At 36.0% G+C, this 15,558-nt stretch overlaps 1 protein-coding gene and 1 long non-coding RNA gene across 5 annotated transcripts in view; one reads left to right on the forward strand and one right to left on the reverse strand.

Moving 5' to 3' along the window:
• The window catches only part of Cep97 (centrosomal protein 97), a 30,562-nt gene extending 25,993 nt beyond the window's left edge, over positions 1 to 4,569 (reverse strand). For 3 of the 4 annotated variants that reach the window (XM_078044313.1, XM_078044311.1, XM_021733076.3), the window contains exons 1-4: positions 4,433 to 4,569; positions 2,346 to 2,488; positions 1,252 to 1,410; positions 167 to 268 (exon numbers count right to left, since the gene is read on the reverse strand). In XM_078044313.1, the coding sequence (XP_077900439.1) occupies positions 167 to 268; positions 1,252 to 1,410; positions 2,346 to 2,488; positions 4,433 to 4,475 (447 nt within the window). In that variant the 5' untranslated portion in view covers positions 4,476 to 4,569. Of the gene's footprint in view, positions 1 to 166; positions 269 to 1,251; positions 1,411 to 2,345; positions 2,489 to 3,856; positions 4,370 to 4,432 lie in introns of those variants that run through there. The other variant, XM_078044312.1, reaches the window with a different exon arrangement.
• Positions 4,503 to 15,180, forward strand: LOC144376433 (uncharacterized). Its single transcript, XR_013436920.1, has 2 exons — positions 4,503 to 4,677; positions 12,721 to 15,180. It is a non-coding gene; the product is annotated as an uncharacterized LOC144376433 (long non-coding RNA).
• The last annotated feature ends 378 nt before the right edge of the window (positions 15,181 to 15,558 follow it).

The following is a 15,558-nucleotide window of genomic DNA, read 5'->3' on the forward strand; positions in this document are numbered from 1 at the left end:
AAAGAACTATAAAAAACTCCATATTTTATTTTGGTACTCTAATAGAATTCTTATCATAATAAAAACAATCTGTTCTTCATATATGGGAAGCTAATTTGAGGCTAATCAGATAATATTTTCTTGTTATTTGGGATACAATTTCAGAAATAACAGAAAACATGCTTACCTTCAAGGATATTAATTTGGATAAATCACCTATCTGGGGTATATTATTGTCTGATAAATCAAGGTGCTGTAGAGCTGTGCAGCTATTAATTTGTTCCATGGCCTATCACAAGAAAATTATCACATTACTTATTGTACTCAAAATCAAAAATTAAAATTATTCCATAGTTCCTGAAGCTGAAAGAGTTACCTACCATATCTTATTATTATTAGAAGCAGGGCAGCAAAGTTGAACAAGAGAAAGGGGAAGAGTGCTAACAAAATTTAATAATAAACTATCATGCTACAAATTTCCACTCTCACAATTCCTCTATGAATAGAGGACTAGCAAGCAGTTCATACCATCCTAGATATTTAGTCTGAAAAAACCGTAATAACATGAAAATTAATAGAGTTTACAAGTTTAGAATGTAGCCAAACAGCCTGGATTTAAATCCTAGCTCTACAACTTCCTGGATGTATGACTTTAGACAAGTTATTTAACTTCTCTATGCTTCAATTTCCTCATCTATACAATTGGCATCATAACTATACCTACCTTGTAGGCTGTAGTGAGATTGAATGACCTAAAGCAGATAAAGCACTAGGAGAAAAACTAGCATAAATTGTTCAACAAAAGGCAGCTATTACTATCATTTAATCTAGTCCACTGAAAAGTAAGACAAAGAAACACTTATTAACTTATCCAAAATTATACAGTTTCTAAGTAGCGGAAGCAAGACTAGAATCCAGATATCATGACTTTTAAAACAGTATATTCTCCATTGTACCATTAAATATTACTTAATGCTTAATTCAGCAGGACATAAACTCTCTCCTTACCATTGTATTTGTTTGATTGACTTTTTTCCTAAATATAATATGGATTCTTGTTCCCATTTACAAGAATACTGCTTTGTGTGTTTAAAAATGAGATTTTTTTAAACTTTATGTTGACAAATGTTATCCCTGGAGAATGGGAGTAATTTCATTTTTTTTAAACTACTTATTTCTATATTGCTTCAATTTTTCTTTTTTATAGAAAATAGATCTATAATGAAAAAAAACCTAAAAAACCTAATTTCTAAAATAAAATACACAGTTTACCTTGAGATTATTTCCTGCCAAATTCAGCCATTCCAAATGTACTAGTTCCTTTAGCCCTTCCACATAGCCAATACTATTATGAGGCAAATTTAATACTCGCAATTGGGTCAGTTTGGCCACACCCATCATCCGAACAAGCCGATTATTAGCCACTGACAACTGTAGAAAGGAAACATATTATTATGATTATTCCCAGGAACAAATGTGTGTGTGTGTGTGTGTGTGTGTGTGTGTTTATATGTGTCTATATGTGTATACATGTGTATATTATTTTCATATTACAGTGGTTTAAAACACACAAACCCAATTTGTACCTTTCACATATATCATCTAAATCTATTATTTGCAGTATTAGTTTTTTGTTGTTGTTCCTAAGCAACAGAAAACACAGGTACAACTGAGTGATTAGACCTCCTTCAATCACTAAAGACCTTATTTTAAAATATTTTTTTAGTTGTAAATGGACTCAATATCTTTATTTTTATGTGGTGCTGAGGATCAAACCCACTGCCTCACACATGCAAGGCACGGCTCTACCACTGAGCTACAGCCCCAGCCTCTAAAGATATTTTTAACAAAGCAACAATTTGAGAATGTAAGCCCTGAGTCAAAACCTAGAACATAGAGAGACACATGACAGAGACCCAATAAACATTTCTTGGATGATGAATGGTTGAATAAACTCTTTACTCTCATTATTAGGTAAAAAGTTTATCTTTTTTTTTAAATTTTTTTAGTTATTGATAGAACTTTATTTTTATTTATGCATATGTGGTGCTGAGAATCAAACCCAGTGCCTCACACATGCTAGGCAAGCGCTCTTCTACTGAGGCACCATCCCAGCCCCTAAAAAGTTTATCTTAACACAGTATTTTACCAACATAAAATGTTTTCTTTCTTTAATAATGCTTCTTTCTCTAGTCTATTCTAAATGTAGCACATATGTGTTCATATTCAAGAGAAACTGTCATGTAAAAATTTAAGGCAACATTTACCACTTTCCAGGCCTGCAGAGTTACTTTTTGTCAGGTTATTTTATTGCTTTATTTTGTTTAATAATAAATTCGTGCTATTTCATGGATAGCAACACCCACCTGTATTAATCGTTTGCATTTCTCTAGATTTTCCAATTTAATAATCTGATTTTTATCCAGAATCAAAGTATGAACATCAGCTTCACAGGGTAAATTTGAACCTAACTTCTGTAGTCCCTGCCCTGACCAATTGACCACTGATCCTTGAAAAGAGAAGAAAATTTGTTAGAAAACACACAAAAAAAATATGACAGCTAAGCAGAGGGATGGAATTATACTAATAAAACCTCTATACAGGTTAGAAAAATACTACAGCATAATAAACATCAAAATTTTAAAGCTCCCACTATTGTGCCCCATCCACAAAAATGAAGTCCTAATTAGAATAAGATATATCCTATGTTTGTATAATTTTATCAAAATGGATTCTACTGTCATATATAAGTAAGAAGAATCAATAAAATTTTTTTAAAAAATGTAAAGCTAAAGCAATCTTGAGTTCTAAATAACTACAGATTCAATAACTAATTTTTCCTCAGAAATATCAAATTACAACTGGATTTGTGATATTCAAGTTTCTATAATCCTTTGAAATTGTTCACATTTAAGTATGAGCTATTACTTCCATATTAAGTAACAATGGCATTTTTTTATGGAAATAAACGTTTGATAAATATCAACCTGCTTACAACCTAACTATAGGCCTACCTGTAAGTGCCCAAACTATTTGAAAATCAAAGCATAGTTCAGTTAATTCTATAAAATAGAATAATACACTTATTACATTAGTCTGATGCTGAGGAAAGCTATTTAGGATAACATAACAGACTGATTCAGATCCTGGCTCCACCAGTAAACCACTTTGGTATCCTAAGCAAGTTTCCGATGTCTCTTGAGCTCACTTTTTCTATTTCTGTAAAATGGGAATTTATCCTATAACACCTGCCTTATAAATGCTGTTACACACACACACACACACACACACACACACACACACACACACACACACACAATGAGGTGATTAAAGCATTCAGAAAATGGACTCATAAAAAATCGCTCTATAACCGTTAACTGCTATTATCGTCAGTTAAATTGCCTTGGTGGGCTATGGAGTTGGAGATTTCTTAAGAAAAGCAACCATCAGAAGGGGCGGGGCCAGAGAAACTGCCAATTTCAAATGTCTACCTAGATTAGGACTACTGCGGGAAATAATCAGGCGTGACTGCAATCCCGGCGGATCTCAACATTTCCTATCACCTAAAGGCTTTTAGCATGTGAGGGGTCAGCCCCTCTGGGAATGTTGTTGAAAGCTGTATGCTGTCCCAGGAAAGTGCAATCTCCTCACACTATTCCAAGAGATCGACAGACCTCTTAGAACCGTCTACCGACTCCTGCCCCAAGAATTTACAGCTCCCAGACAACCAGCCCGGGTCTGAGTAGTGGAGACGAGCCTCGATCTCGGTCCAGCCAAGAATCCACAAGGTGGCTACCAGCCTCAGAGCCGTAACCAAAACAAAGGAGCCCAGGTCCGGCACTCCACAGGGGTATCTCCGGGTCACAAAAGCACTTACACCTCGCGCTCTGCTCAGCAACGATCAAACCCTACCCAGGATGCAGAACGAGGGGTAGAGAACTGTGGGCTCTGGATCATCCCTAGATTTTTATCACGGCTAGTGGCCATTTCCAAGGGTTCCAAGTCAGTCTACGGAGAAGAGTCTGAGGAAATGTTTCCTGAACATTCTTAGAACTGAGGGGGAACAGGGACGCGTGAAGCAAAACAGATAGATCCTGCCAATTCCCTTTAGGCATTCCCGAATTCAAAGTAAACGTTTAAGAAAGGTCAAAGCAACCCGAAGCCCACCGCCCAGCCAGGCTTGGGAGCGCGGGACGCGGACGACTGGCGTCGCGAAGGCTCCTGGGGACTGAAGTCCCGAGTACAGCCCTCGCCGCGCCGCTGCGGAGCGGGACAGCGCACCGGGACTACAACTCCCAGAAGGCAGCGCGCCTGCGCGTCGCCCACAGCTCCGCATCAAAAGAACTGGTCCAGAACTGCATCTCTAAACCCAGGCTTCTCCTCTCTACCAGGCATCTGTTTAATTCGGCTGGCTGGAGTAAACTTTGGGATTCTGGGGTAGGGATCGCCTTACCTTCTCCGGGAGGCAAAGTCGCATCAGCGCGTGCTACAGCCATACTTGCCGCTTGCTAATAACACCAGGCAACCGTCCTCCAGCCGCTCAGTGGAGCTTGTGGTCTGCAGGAAAGAGCCGGAAACTACAACTCCCAGGATGCACGGCACCCAGACGGCTCAATTGGCTGCCTAATGATGTGAACCCGAGCTAAGATCTGAGCGGTAGTGAGCTCAGGGACCCTAGTTAACTGCCTTATTTGACGGGTAAGCAAATGGCATTGTTAGATGATCGTTTCACACCCTGCCCAGGTGTTTGCGAAATTTGAAGCTTTTATCGTAGGATGATTATAAGGATGCTCCTTACTGAGGACCGAATTTGGGAGCTGATTGCTAGAAGTCTCAGTGAAGGCTGCCCCTTCTTGTGACAATTCTGAATAAGTTTAAAGATTTCAATCAACTCAGCCATAGGAATAACTTGGCGATCTTGTTGAGTCAAAACGAATGGATACGTTTATATGAAATTTTAGTTAAAAGTGTTTAAAGCATTCCGAAAGAAAAACTGTTATACATTGCTTTTAAGCAGTTGTTCTTGCATAGTTGGCAGAACTTCTGACCTGGGAGTATATTTAATGAGCGTGAGCTCATAATTTTTTTCCAGATAATTCAAAAGAAGTTTAACATATAGTTTCCAAACTCAGGAATTACATTATCTAATTGAAGGAGAGTAGGCTTACATTTTTTATATACCTATTACATACTAAATGGTGTAATTTTAAGTATGAACTTAATATTTCAGAAAATGGAGAAATAAAGGTAAATTATAATCTTCAGGAATGACTTGTTTGGGGAAGCAAAATGGAGCTACTTTACTACTTTAAAACAGACTTTAAAACAGTTCAGAAGTAGAAAGTGAAAAGACATTAGCACAGGCTGCATGCAGGTGAAGGGTGCTAAAGAAGTTGTGCTCACAGGAAGTGAAAAAATAATCTGATACCAAATTTGTATACCAAATATACAAAGGGAACTTCTGCTTTCTTTTACCAACTCTCCCATTTTATACTGAACTCCCCTCTTTCTGAAATGGTTCTCCAGTCTCTGATAATTTGGGAAAATCGAGTAACTCAAGCTTCTAGATTTTAAGGCATTTGATTCTGTAGGGACTTACTCCTTCCCAGGTTCTACTACCTCTGGCTTCATTTGCCTTAGCTTTTTTCTATTTCCTACAGGATTAGTCTGAACCTGGATCTGAAGAGGCAATGAGAAGGAGTATTCTTTTTCCTTTAATCAAGAGACCCATTTCCTAGAGAACACAGTCTTATTATATGTGTAAGAACAGCAAATATGAATATTGCCTGTTCTCTGTGTCAACTAAAATAAAAAACAACCAAAGAGAGATTCTCCAATGAATTTATTTGGGAATAGAACAGCCCTCTGATGGGAATGTGATTACCATAGTAAACTATGGGAATATTTGAAATGGAGGGGAAACCTGAATAAACCACCCACTCTTGGTTACTGATTAAACCTCCTAGACCTAACCCTCCACCTTCTCATAGTTAACCTCCAGTCACTTTTCCCTGTACCTGCTCATATATATCTCAAACCATGTCTTCCTGGAAGTAGACTTGAGACTTGCTCTCCTGGCTGTACACACTTGGCCACATTGTGACAAAACATGTTCTCTTTTGCAAAACTAGACATTTCAGTGAATGGCCTACTGCATGGCAGGCAAAATGGGCCTGATTTACTAACATATTCTAGTAAGTTGAGGGAAGGGAATTGTTTTTGTTGTTTTATTTTTTGCTTTTGTTTTTTTGGTTTTGTGGATCTGGGGATCAAACCCAAGGCTTCACATGCTAGGCAAAATGCTCTATCACTGAGCAACATGCATCCCTAAGCCAAGGGAATGTTTTTAAAGACAAAAATGAAGATTACATCAGATATTTTGAAACAATCTGAGTCACAAAGGTAAATTTTAAAAAGTGGAGTCAGTCCAAGGTGAACAGTTACTGGGCAGATGTTCTTGTAAAAGTGGTTTTTGTTTTTTTTTTTTTTTGGTTTGTTGGTTTTTGTGTATGGTTATGGTGGCTTTTGTGCAAGCTTGTCGCTCTGCCAGAATCTCTTATGATAATTATTATAATAGAATCATGAGGAAGAAATCCTTCCTTCATAATTCTCCAGCTTTATTTATTGCTGTTATTAGGGTTGACAAAAGTGACTCCCTTTTTATTCTGACAAGGGTCACATTTCTTTCACACCTGAAATGAGCCAGGATGATTGAAAAGACTATCTATCTAGCTCAGGGAGGAACAAAATGTTGACAGTAATGACTTGGGAGGGAATTCTGGAAGTTTAGAGAGTACTTCAGAATCACAGATTTCTGCAAATTTACAGCAAGAACTTGTTGGAAACTGTGTATAAATTATGGGTTTGTTTGAGTATCATAAGGTAGGGAGGCTATTTTTCTGGAAACTCCTGGGTGAAAATCCCCCATCCAAGAAAGCCCAGATCATGCTGGTACCCTGACTTAGCTCACAGCCCTAGGTTCAAAAGCAGCTGCCTGGAGATGGTGGAACCTGCCAAGCCCCAACTTGTTTTCCTCAAGAAGCCTACCACACTGAAACCCATCTGACATAGTTCCCCTTAAAAAAAGGATTTGGGCCTTTTTCCCTTGTTCAGTTCCAGTTCCTATCAGGGCTGGAAGACCCACCAATGCCCTGCCTTTATAACTATTTCTGTCTATTGTCTTCTGTTCCTTTTTGATTATTTTCAGACTCTTTATTTTCCTGGCCAGTTCATAGCTCCAAACAGGAATCTGCTCTCCCAGGGTACTGGTAACCCCAACAAGAACCAAAATAAAGTTTTAACTGGTTTACCTGCCCTAGGATCCTAATGGCAGAAGCATAGTCATGGCTCTTAAAAAGTCCAGATGTTCCTGGGTAAGGTCTCACATGCAGAAATGACTCAGCAACCCTTCAGTCATAGCACAGAAATTCTTTTGTGCTTCAGATACAGATTTTATGTCCAAAATCAAATGGCTACCCTTTTAACTAAATTGACTCATTTTCTATATATTTAACCATACAAATTCTGAAAAAATTGGAGCTTTCTACTAATTAAAACTGTGAGCCTCTCAGCAAGGTAGTATTTCTTTGGCAGGCCCAGGGTCTACAAGAAACATTTTTGTTTCTATCAGTCCAGTATACCTGATCCCCAACAGACAATTGCCCTGACTCATCTTTGCTGGCTCTAATTCATCTGCCAACCATACTGGCATGAACCAAGTAAAACAATGCCTTTTATTGAATTAATCCCGTTCTCAAAAGCTCCCACTTAGTCAACTTTCAAAGGTCACCTATAAACTACTAGCCTCACTCTGCTTCCCACCTTTCAATCCACTAGTTTTCTTTTGGTGTTTTTAAGTAAGGGATTGACCCAATGGAGCTTGTGTTTTAGAAAAGTTACACTGCTCATATAACAAGGATAAACTGAAATGTAGATCCGAAGCAGGAAGGAGATTGTTGTAATAGTGGATTTCTGGAGAGTATTATATAGTTTAGACAACGCAAAGTACTAAGTAGATAAAAAACTGGAACAACATTAGTACAATTTACCTTGACAAAACGAAGGTGGTTTTCTAATTATCTGTTAGAGAAATAAACATAATAGTTTTTAAGTTTTCAAGTTTTAAAACTGTTATTAATATAATGAATTGTAATACTGTAAAGATTTTAAAAATATGCCGATATTTTTTTACAATAAAAAAGTCATTAGCCTGGCACAGTGGCCCATGGCTATAATTCCAGTTACACAGAAGGGTAAGACCATAGGATTGAAAGTTCAAGTCCAGCTTTGGCAATTTAATAAGACCCTGTCTCAAAGTGTGAGTGTAGCTCAGTGGTGAAGTACCATTGGATTGAATCTCCAATATCTCACACACACACACACACACACACACACACACACACACACACAAATCTTTATTCAAAGATTTAGGTACATTAAATTAAATATGCCCTTTCTTGGTTATTATTCATTGGTAGACCTTTAAGGTCTTGCAACCTTATTTATGAACCATAACAAGGAAGGAGACTGCTACAATGAAATATCCACTTTAAAGTTATCTAGAAGCCCCAAATGAGCATTAACTTTCTTTACTATCTATTATCATTATTTATCTCCTGCTATATGCTAGGCTTTGTGATAACTACTTTATATGTTAGTAATGTTTCTCCTAATTTCATATATTTTTATGTGTAACCTATTTACATATAGAAATACATGTGATGTTTCTCCTAATCTTGGACTTGTAATTTAAATTGTGCTTTGCCTTCTGAAAAATGGCAATGATAATTTCCAAACTATTATCACCACCATGATAATTCAATTAAAAATCTTAGAGACCCCAAACAGTATCTCTAGCATATGGTAAACCTAAATAAAAAGCAGTGATTTTTTAAAATTATTATTGCTAAGAGTGGCACTTTGCAGTAAAAAAAAAAAAAGTATAAATTTTATGAAATTTTCAGTTTTCTAAGTCATATTTTTAAAAATTAAAAAGAAACATATTGTTTTATTTAACTCAATATACCAAAAAATATTCTCCTTTCAACATATGCATGTTTAAAAATTAATGTTAATGTTTTTACATTCTTGTTTTGGGTTTTTATTTTGTTTTTTCTTGGTTCTATGTAAATACTGGGGATTGAACCCAGGGATGCTGTACCACTGAGCTAAATCCCAGCAATTTGTTTCGCTTTGTTTACTTTGAGAAAGGGTCTCATTAAATTGCCAAGGTTGGCTTCAAACTTTCGATCCTTCTGTCTCATCCTCCCAAGTCACTGCAATTACAAGCCTATGCCACTGTGCTTAGCTACATTCTTGTTTTTAATTATGTCTTTAAAATTCAAAGTATATTTTACATTTACAGCATGTCTCAGTGAGGACAAGCCACATTTTAAATGCTCATTAGCTTACATGTGGCTAGAAGCTTACCATATAAGAAAATGCAGCTCTAAGGGGGTGATTTCACCTTGTATTTTACACATTATTTTGTGTTCTTGGATGTTTAAGAAATCATTTATTGTTCATACAATCAGAAAAACAATAAAAACAAGAGTCAATTGTTCTAAATTCAGAATTATGCTTTTATTATTTTAACAGGAGTTACACACATGATCATTAACCCCAAAGAGTAGAAAGGGTTATGCACTGATAGTTTCATGTGTGTTGTCTGTACACTGGTCTAAAAGAAGAGTTGTAGCTCTTTGAAATTATGATCTTGCAGACATAGTCTCTAAATCAAAAGGAAATTTAGAACCAAAGTAAAAGAATTTCAACAATAAAATTCTACAGTACTATTTTAACCCAGGGACTGGCTATGGCTATTCCATTATATTATAAGGAGGTTCCAGCTGAGTTTCTGGCCAGAGATTGATGGACAAATAGGAAGCTCTGTCAAGGAGAGGAAAACAAAACAGGTTAGGGACCAGTGAATGATGACCTCCACCACTCCTCTAGATGTGAGCAGGTAACCCATTCTTCCCCCAAATAATGAAATTTCAGGAGGGTGGACAAAACACTCTTAATCCTAAACAGAATGCATGCCTAGGGCCCAAAATAATGATTATAGAAGAATTAGCCATCTCAAGATGAGATTCTAAAATATTTTTCCTCAATATATTAGTAAGATATGAGAAAAATAATAGGTGAAATTTAAGTGGATTTCAAGAACAAAGCCACCATGTTGTTTGTCAGGTGTCTTTTTTTTTTTTTTTTTTTAGTTGTAGATGGACACAATACCTTTATTTTATTTATTTATTTTTATGTGGTGCTGAGGATCGAACCCAGTGCCTCACATATGCTAAGCAAGTGCTCTACCACTGAGCTACAACCCCAGCCCTTGTCTGGTGTCTTTATCTACTTAGATAAGGAAGTTTTCGTGTTGTTGTTCTAAAGTAATAAAGGAATCTGTGATGTTTTAATTTCATCCCTTTGACATTTTTTGTAAAATATAGTAAAATAATACAAGTGATCCAATTAAAAACTAAGTGAATGTTTTAGAGCCAGGGAGGTAGTGCAAGCCTCTAATCCCAGTGGCCCAGGAAGTTGACGCAGGAGGATCACAATTTTAAAGCCAGCTTCAGCAATTAAACAAGTTAGACTCTGTCTCAAAAAAAACCACAGTGGGATGACAGGGAATGTGGTCTCAAAAAAACAGGAAGAAAAAAGAAAGGAAAATTAACTGAAAAATTTTTTTTAAAGTATGTGTTTTTTTTCTTTTGTTTTGGGGTACCAGGAATTTAATTCAGAGGCACTTTACAACTGCACTTTTTTAGTTTTTATTTTGAGACAATGTTTCACTGAATTGCTTAGGGCCTCACTGAATTGCTGAGGGTTTCCTGGAATTTGTGATTCAGCCTCCCTAACCGCTGGATTACAGGTGCAAAAGTTCTAATTTTTTTTTTGCGGGGGTGGGGAGGCAGTGTAGGGGTACCAGGTTTGGAACTCATGGGCACTTGGCCACTGAGCCACATCCCCAGCCTTATTTTTGTATTTTATTTAGAGACAGGGTCTCACTGAGTTGCTTAGCACCTCAATTAGTTGCTGAAGCTGGCTGTAAACTTGTTACAGGTATGTGCCACCAAGCCCAGAAAATTCTAATCTTTTAAAAAGTCTCAAAATCTTCCAGCTGTAAATTAAACTTATGAGAAGTTATGCCTGGCACAGTGATACATGGCTGTATCCCTCTCCTAAGATTCTGAGGCAGAAGGATCACAAGTTCCAGGTTAGCTTGAGTAACGTAGTGAGACCTTCAGCAACTGAGCAAGAGCCTGTCTCAAAATTAATATATATATATATATATATATATATATATATATATATATATATATATATATATCACACTGGAGATATAGTTATGTGGTAAAGTACCCCTGGGTTCAATTCCCAATACCTAAAAGAAAAAAAAGGAAAGTAAAGTAAGTGTGATGGTTTATCTATATATCAACTTGGCAGGGCCACAGTGCCCAGATATGTTGTTAAATATTATTTGGGATGTGTCTGTGGGAGTATTTTTGGATCAGATTAACATGTCAATTCATGGACTTTGGAGTAAAGCAGACTGTCTCCATAATAAGTGTAGGCCTCATTTAATCAGCTGAATGTCTGAATAGAAGAAAAGATTGCCCTCCCCTGAGCAGGAGGAAATTCTGCAGCAAACAGCTTTAGAATTTGAACCACATACAGCATTAGTTCTTTTCCAGATCTTTAGCCTATCAACCTACCCTGAAAATTTTATATTTGTCAGCCTCCAAAATCATGTGAGCCAATTCTCTAAAATCAATCATACATACAATCACATTACTTAACAAAAAGGATATGTTCCAAGAAATGTATTGTTCGGTGATTCTGTTGCTAACAAACATTATAGAGTGTATTTATATAAACCTATATAGTACAACCTACTACACATCTAGGTTTTATGGCATAGCCTTTTCCTTTTAGGCTATAAACTAGTACAGCATGAATACTTTAGGCAATTGTAACACAATGGCATTTGTATATCTAAACATAGAAATATACAGTAAAAATGGTACATTAAAAAAAAAGGAAACAAAAAGGTATATATCTGTTTAGGGCACATACCATGAATGGAACTAGTAAGACTAGAAGTTGCTCTCGGTGAGTGAGTGGTGAACAAATATGAAGTCTTAGGATATTATTGTATATCATTATAGACTTATAAACACTAAATTTAGGTTACAATAAATTTAAATATTTTTTTTTCTTGGTTAGGCATTGTGGTGCAAGTCTTTAAATCCATCAACTTGAGAGTTTGAGGCAGGAGGATCATAAATTTGAGGCCAGTTTGGGCAACTTAGCAAGACCTATCTCAAAATAAAAATAAAAAATAAAAAGGCTGGGGATGTAGCTCAGTGGTAAAGTGCCCCTAGGTTCAATCCCCGGAAAAAAAAAAAAGAAGAAAAGAGAAAGAAAAAAGTTCTCCAATAAATTAACTTTAGCTTCCTGTAACATTTTTATGTTATAAACTTTTTTGGCTACTGAGGATTGAACCCAGGGGTGTTTTACCACTAAGTACATCTCTAGTCCTTTTTATTTTTATTTTGAGACAGGTTCTCATTAAGTTGCTGAGAGTGGTATTGAATTACTGTCAAAGCTCATTTATTTCTGTTTATTCAATGAGTCAGTGTTTTATTTTTTTTATTTTTTATTTTTTTAAAGAGAGAGTGAGGGGGGGGAGAGAGAGAGAGAGAGAATTTTTAATATTTATTTTTTATTTTTTAGTTCTTGGCGGACACATCTTTGTTGGTATGTGGTGCTGAGGATCGAACCCAGGCCGCACGCATGCCAGGCAAGCGTGCTACCGTTTGAGCCACATCCCCAGCCCCGAGTCAGTGTTTTAATGAACTGAAGAAACAGACTTATGGAGGCTAATTCACAAATAGCTGCATAAAATAGGCAAGAATATATATATTTTTTCCACTATATTTATTTATTTATTTATTTTTATGTGATGCTGAGGATCAAATGCAGTGCCTCAGTTGTGCTAGGCAAGTGCTCTACCACTGAACCACAACCCCAGCCCAAGAATATTTTTTAAAGGCTTGGTTTCACTGATTTTCATGCCTAATGAAAATGAGGGCATTTAAGTTCTATATTTTTAATTGATACACTGGAAAGAATTTGAATCTACTATGTATTATTGAATGAGCAATATCAACAATAAATTTCATTCACCCTCATGAACATAACTTGTCAGCCCATGAATTTTTATCAAAATAGCAGTAGAATATCCTGATTTAACCTGTTACACAGCAATGATGTTTTATCATAATTTTTTTTTAAAAAAAGCTCAAGGCCAAGATTGAAATTTTTCTAAATGAAAACTCTCAATCATTTTATGGAACACTGAGTGACATGGGAATTAATTCTTGGAAGTTTGTTAATTCTGATCATTTGATAATACTTTTTAATCACACACACAAAAAATACATTGCTACAAAATAAAAAGCAAGATGTCTATCCTCACAGAAGTTTAATTTTACCAATATTTGTTTTGTAGTTGTAATTAAAGTGTTGTAGAAATTATTTTTCTTTCTTGTATTATAAGTACCTGTGCTATATCTTCAATTCTGCCTTTTAGCCCATGAAAGCTAATATATTTGCTCTCTGTTCCTTTACTGGAAAAGCTTGCCAAACTTTATTCTAGCAAAATCTAAGTAAAATCTAAGTAAGACGTTAATCAGTAAGGAGGAAGAAAGTTTTCCAGTTAAATAGACAACTTGAGCACATAAGAAAATCAATAGAGTAGGCAAGACATGGTGGCACATGCCTCAAATATCAGCAACTCAGGGAAACTGAGGCAAGAAGATTATAAATCCAGCCTTAGCAACTAAATTGAAAAAAAAAAAGGACGGGGGATGTAGCTCAGTGGTAAAATACCCCTAGGATAAATCCCCAGTACCCATCCCTGCAAATTCATAGAGTATGTGAAAAATAATAAGCAATTATTATGTATCAAATCACATAAAAAACATGCTTTGTTAGTTTTGTTTTGTTTTGGTTTTGGTACCAGGGATTGAACCCAGGGTTACTTAACCACTGAGCAATATCTCCAGTCTTTTTAAATATTTTATTTAGATACAGGGGCTTGCTAAATTGCTGAGGCTGGCTTTGAACCCCTGATCCCCTTGAGCAACTGGGATTACAGGCAGGCGCCATCAGGCTCTGCTTGGGTTTGTTTTTTTCAAACAATCAGTAATACTACACTTTGCCACAAGAGGGCTCCCTTTATTTAGTTTCCCAAAATATGAAAAATTTCAAATGGAAAATTGTGAAGAATTTCACAGTGAACACTATACCTACCATTCAGCCTATTGTCAACATTTTATTATATTTGTCACATATCTATCCATTTATCCACCATGTTTTTAATGTAAATATACCTATCTTTAAATACTTCAGCATGTATTACACTGGTGCTAAATGCCTCTACTAGTTTCTTCTGTTGCAATAAAGTTCATATACAATGAAGTGTTTAAATATTGAATATTCTGATTTTTAACAAGCTGTAATTAATTCATGAAAATATACATTACCATTAACATAGTAAGTTCCCTCCTTCCCAGTTACTCTTTTCCTTGCCCAGTCAGAGTCAAGCACTACTCTGATTTTTCTCCCACTAAAGGTTAGTTTTGTACAATGTAGAACTTGATATATGTATATATATATATATATATATACACACACACACACACACACACACACACACACAGAGGTACACAGTATTTACTTTTTTATGTAAGGCTTTTGATGAACATAATGTTTGATACTCATCAGTGTTGATATATAAATCAATAATAAATTACTGAGTATATTAAATAAAAGTATATTATATTTGTTTACATATTTATCTGTAATGGACACCTAGACTGTTTTCTATATTTCTGTATTATGGATAAAAATGTTATAATATGGATGTTATTATTATGGGTAAATGTGTTGTAAACATTCTTGTATGAAGTTTTCTTTTAAACTATTTGGGGAGAGTAACTGTAGCTCAATGGTAGAGTGCTTGCCTAGCATGTACAAGGTCCTGGGTTCAAACCTCAGCACTGCAAATACATAAATAAGCAAAAAAATTCTTTGTGTGTGTGGGGCTGGCGATGAGCCAAGGGCCTAACAATGCTAAGCACTCTGTCACTGAGCTATATTCTCAGTCCCTTAAAATGATTTATTTATTTATTGTAATTGTAGATGGACAATATGCGTTTATTTTATTTGTTTTATTTTTATGTGGTGCTGAAGATCTAACCCAGTGCCTCACATGTGCTAGGCAGGCGCTCGGCCACAGAGCTACAATCACAGCCCCTAAAATGCTTTTTTTAAAAAAATATTTATTTATTTATTTTTTAGTTATAGGTGGACAAAATGTCTTTATTTTACTTTATGTGGTGCTGAGGATAGAACCCAGAGCCTCGCACGTGCTAGGCGAGCGCTCTACTGCTGAGCCACAACCCCGGCCCTAATATGCTTTTTTAAATTAAAAATAATACAAATGTTGCTTATTCCATTTTTCAGGACTGAATTGTGGGACTTCAAGTTTTTCAATCCCAAGGCATA

This window comes from Ictidomys tridecemlineatus, chromosome 3 (assembly GCF_052094955.1).
Source record: "Ictidomys tridecemlineatus isolate mIctTri1 chromosome 3, mIctTri1.hap1, whole genome shotgun sequence".
In the NCBI taxonomy this organism is placed as follows: domain Eukaryota; kingdom Metazoa; phylum Chordata; class Mammalia; order Rodentia; family Sciuridae; genus Ictidomys; species Ictidomys tridecemlineatus.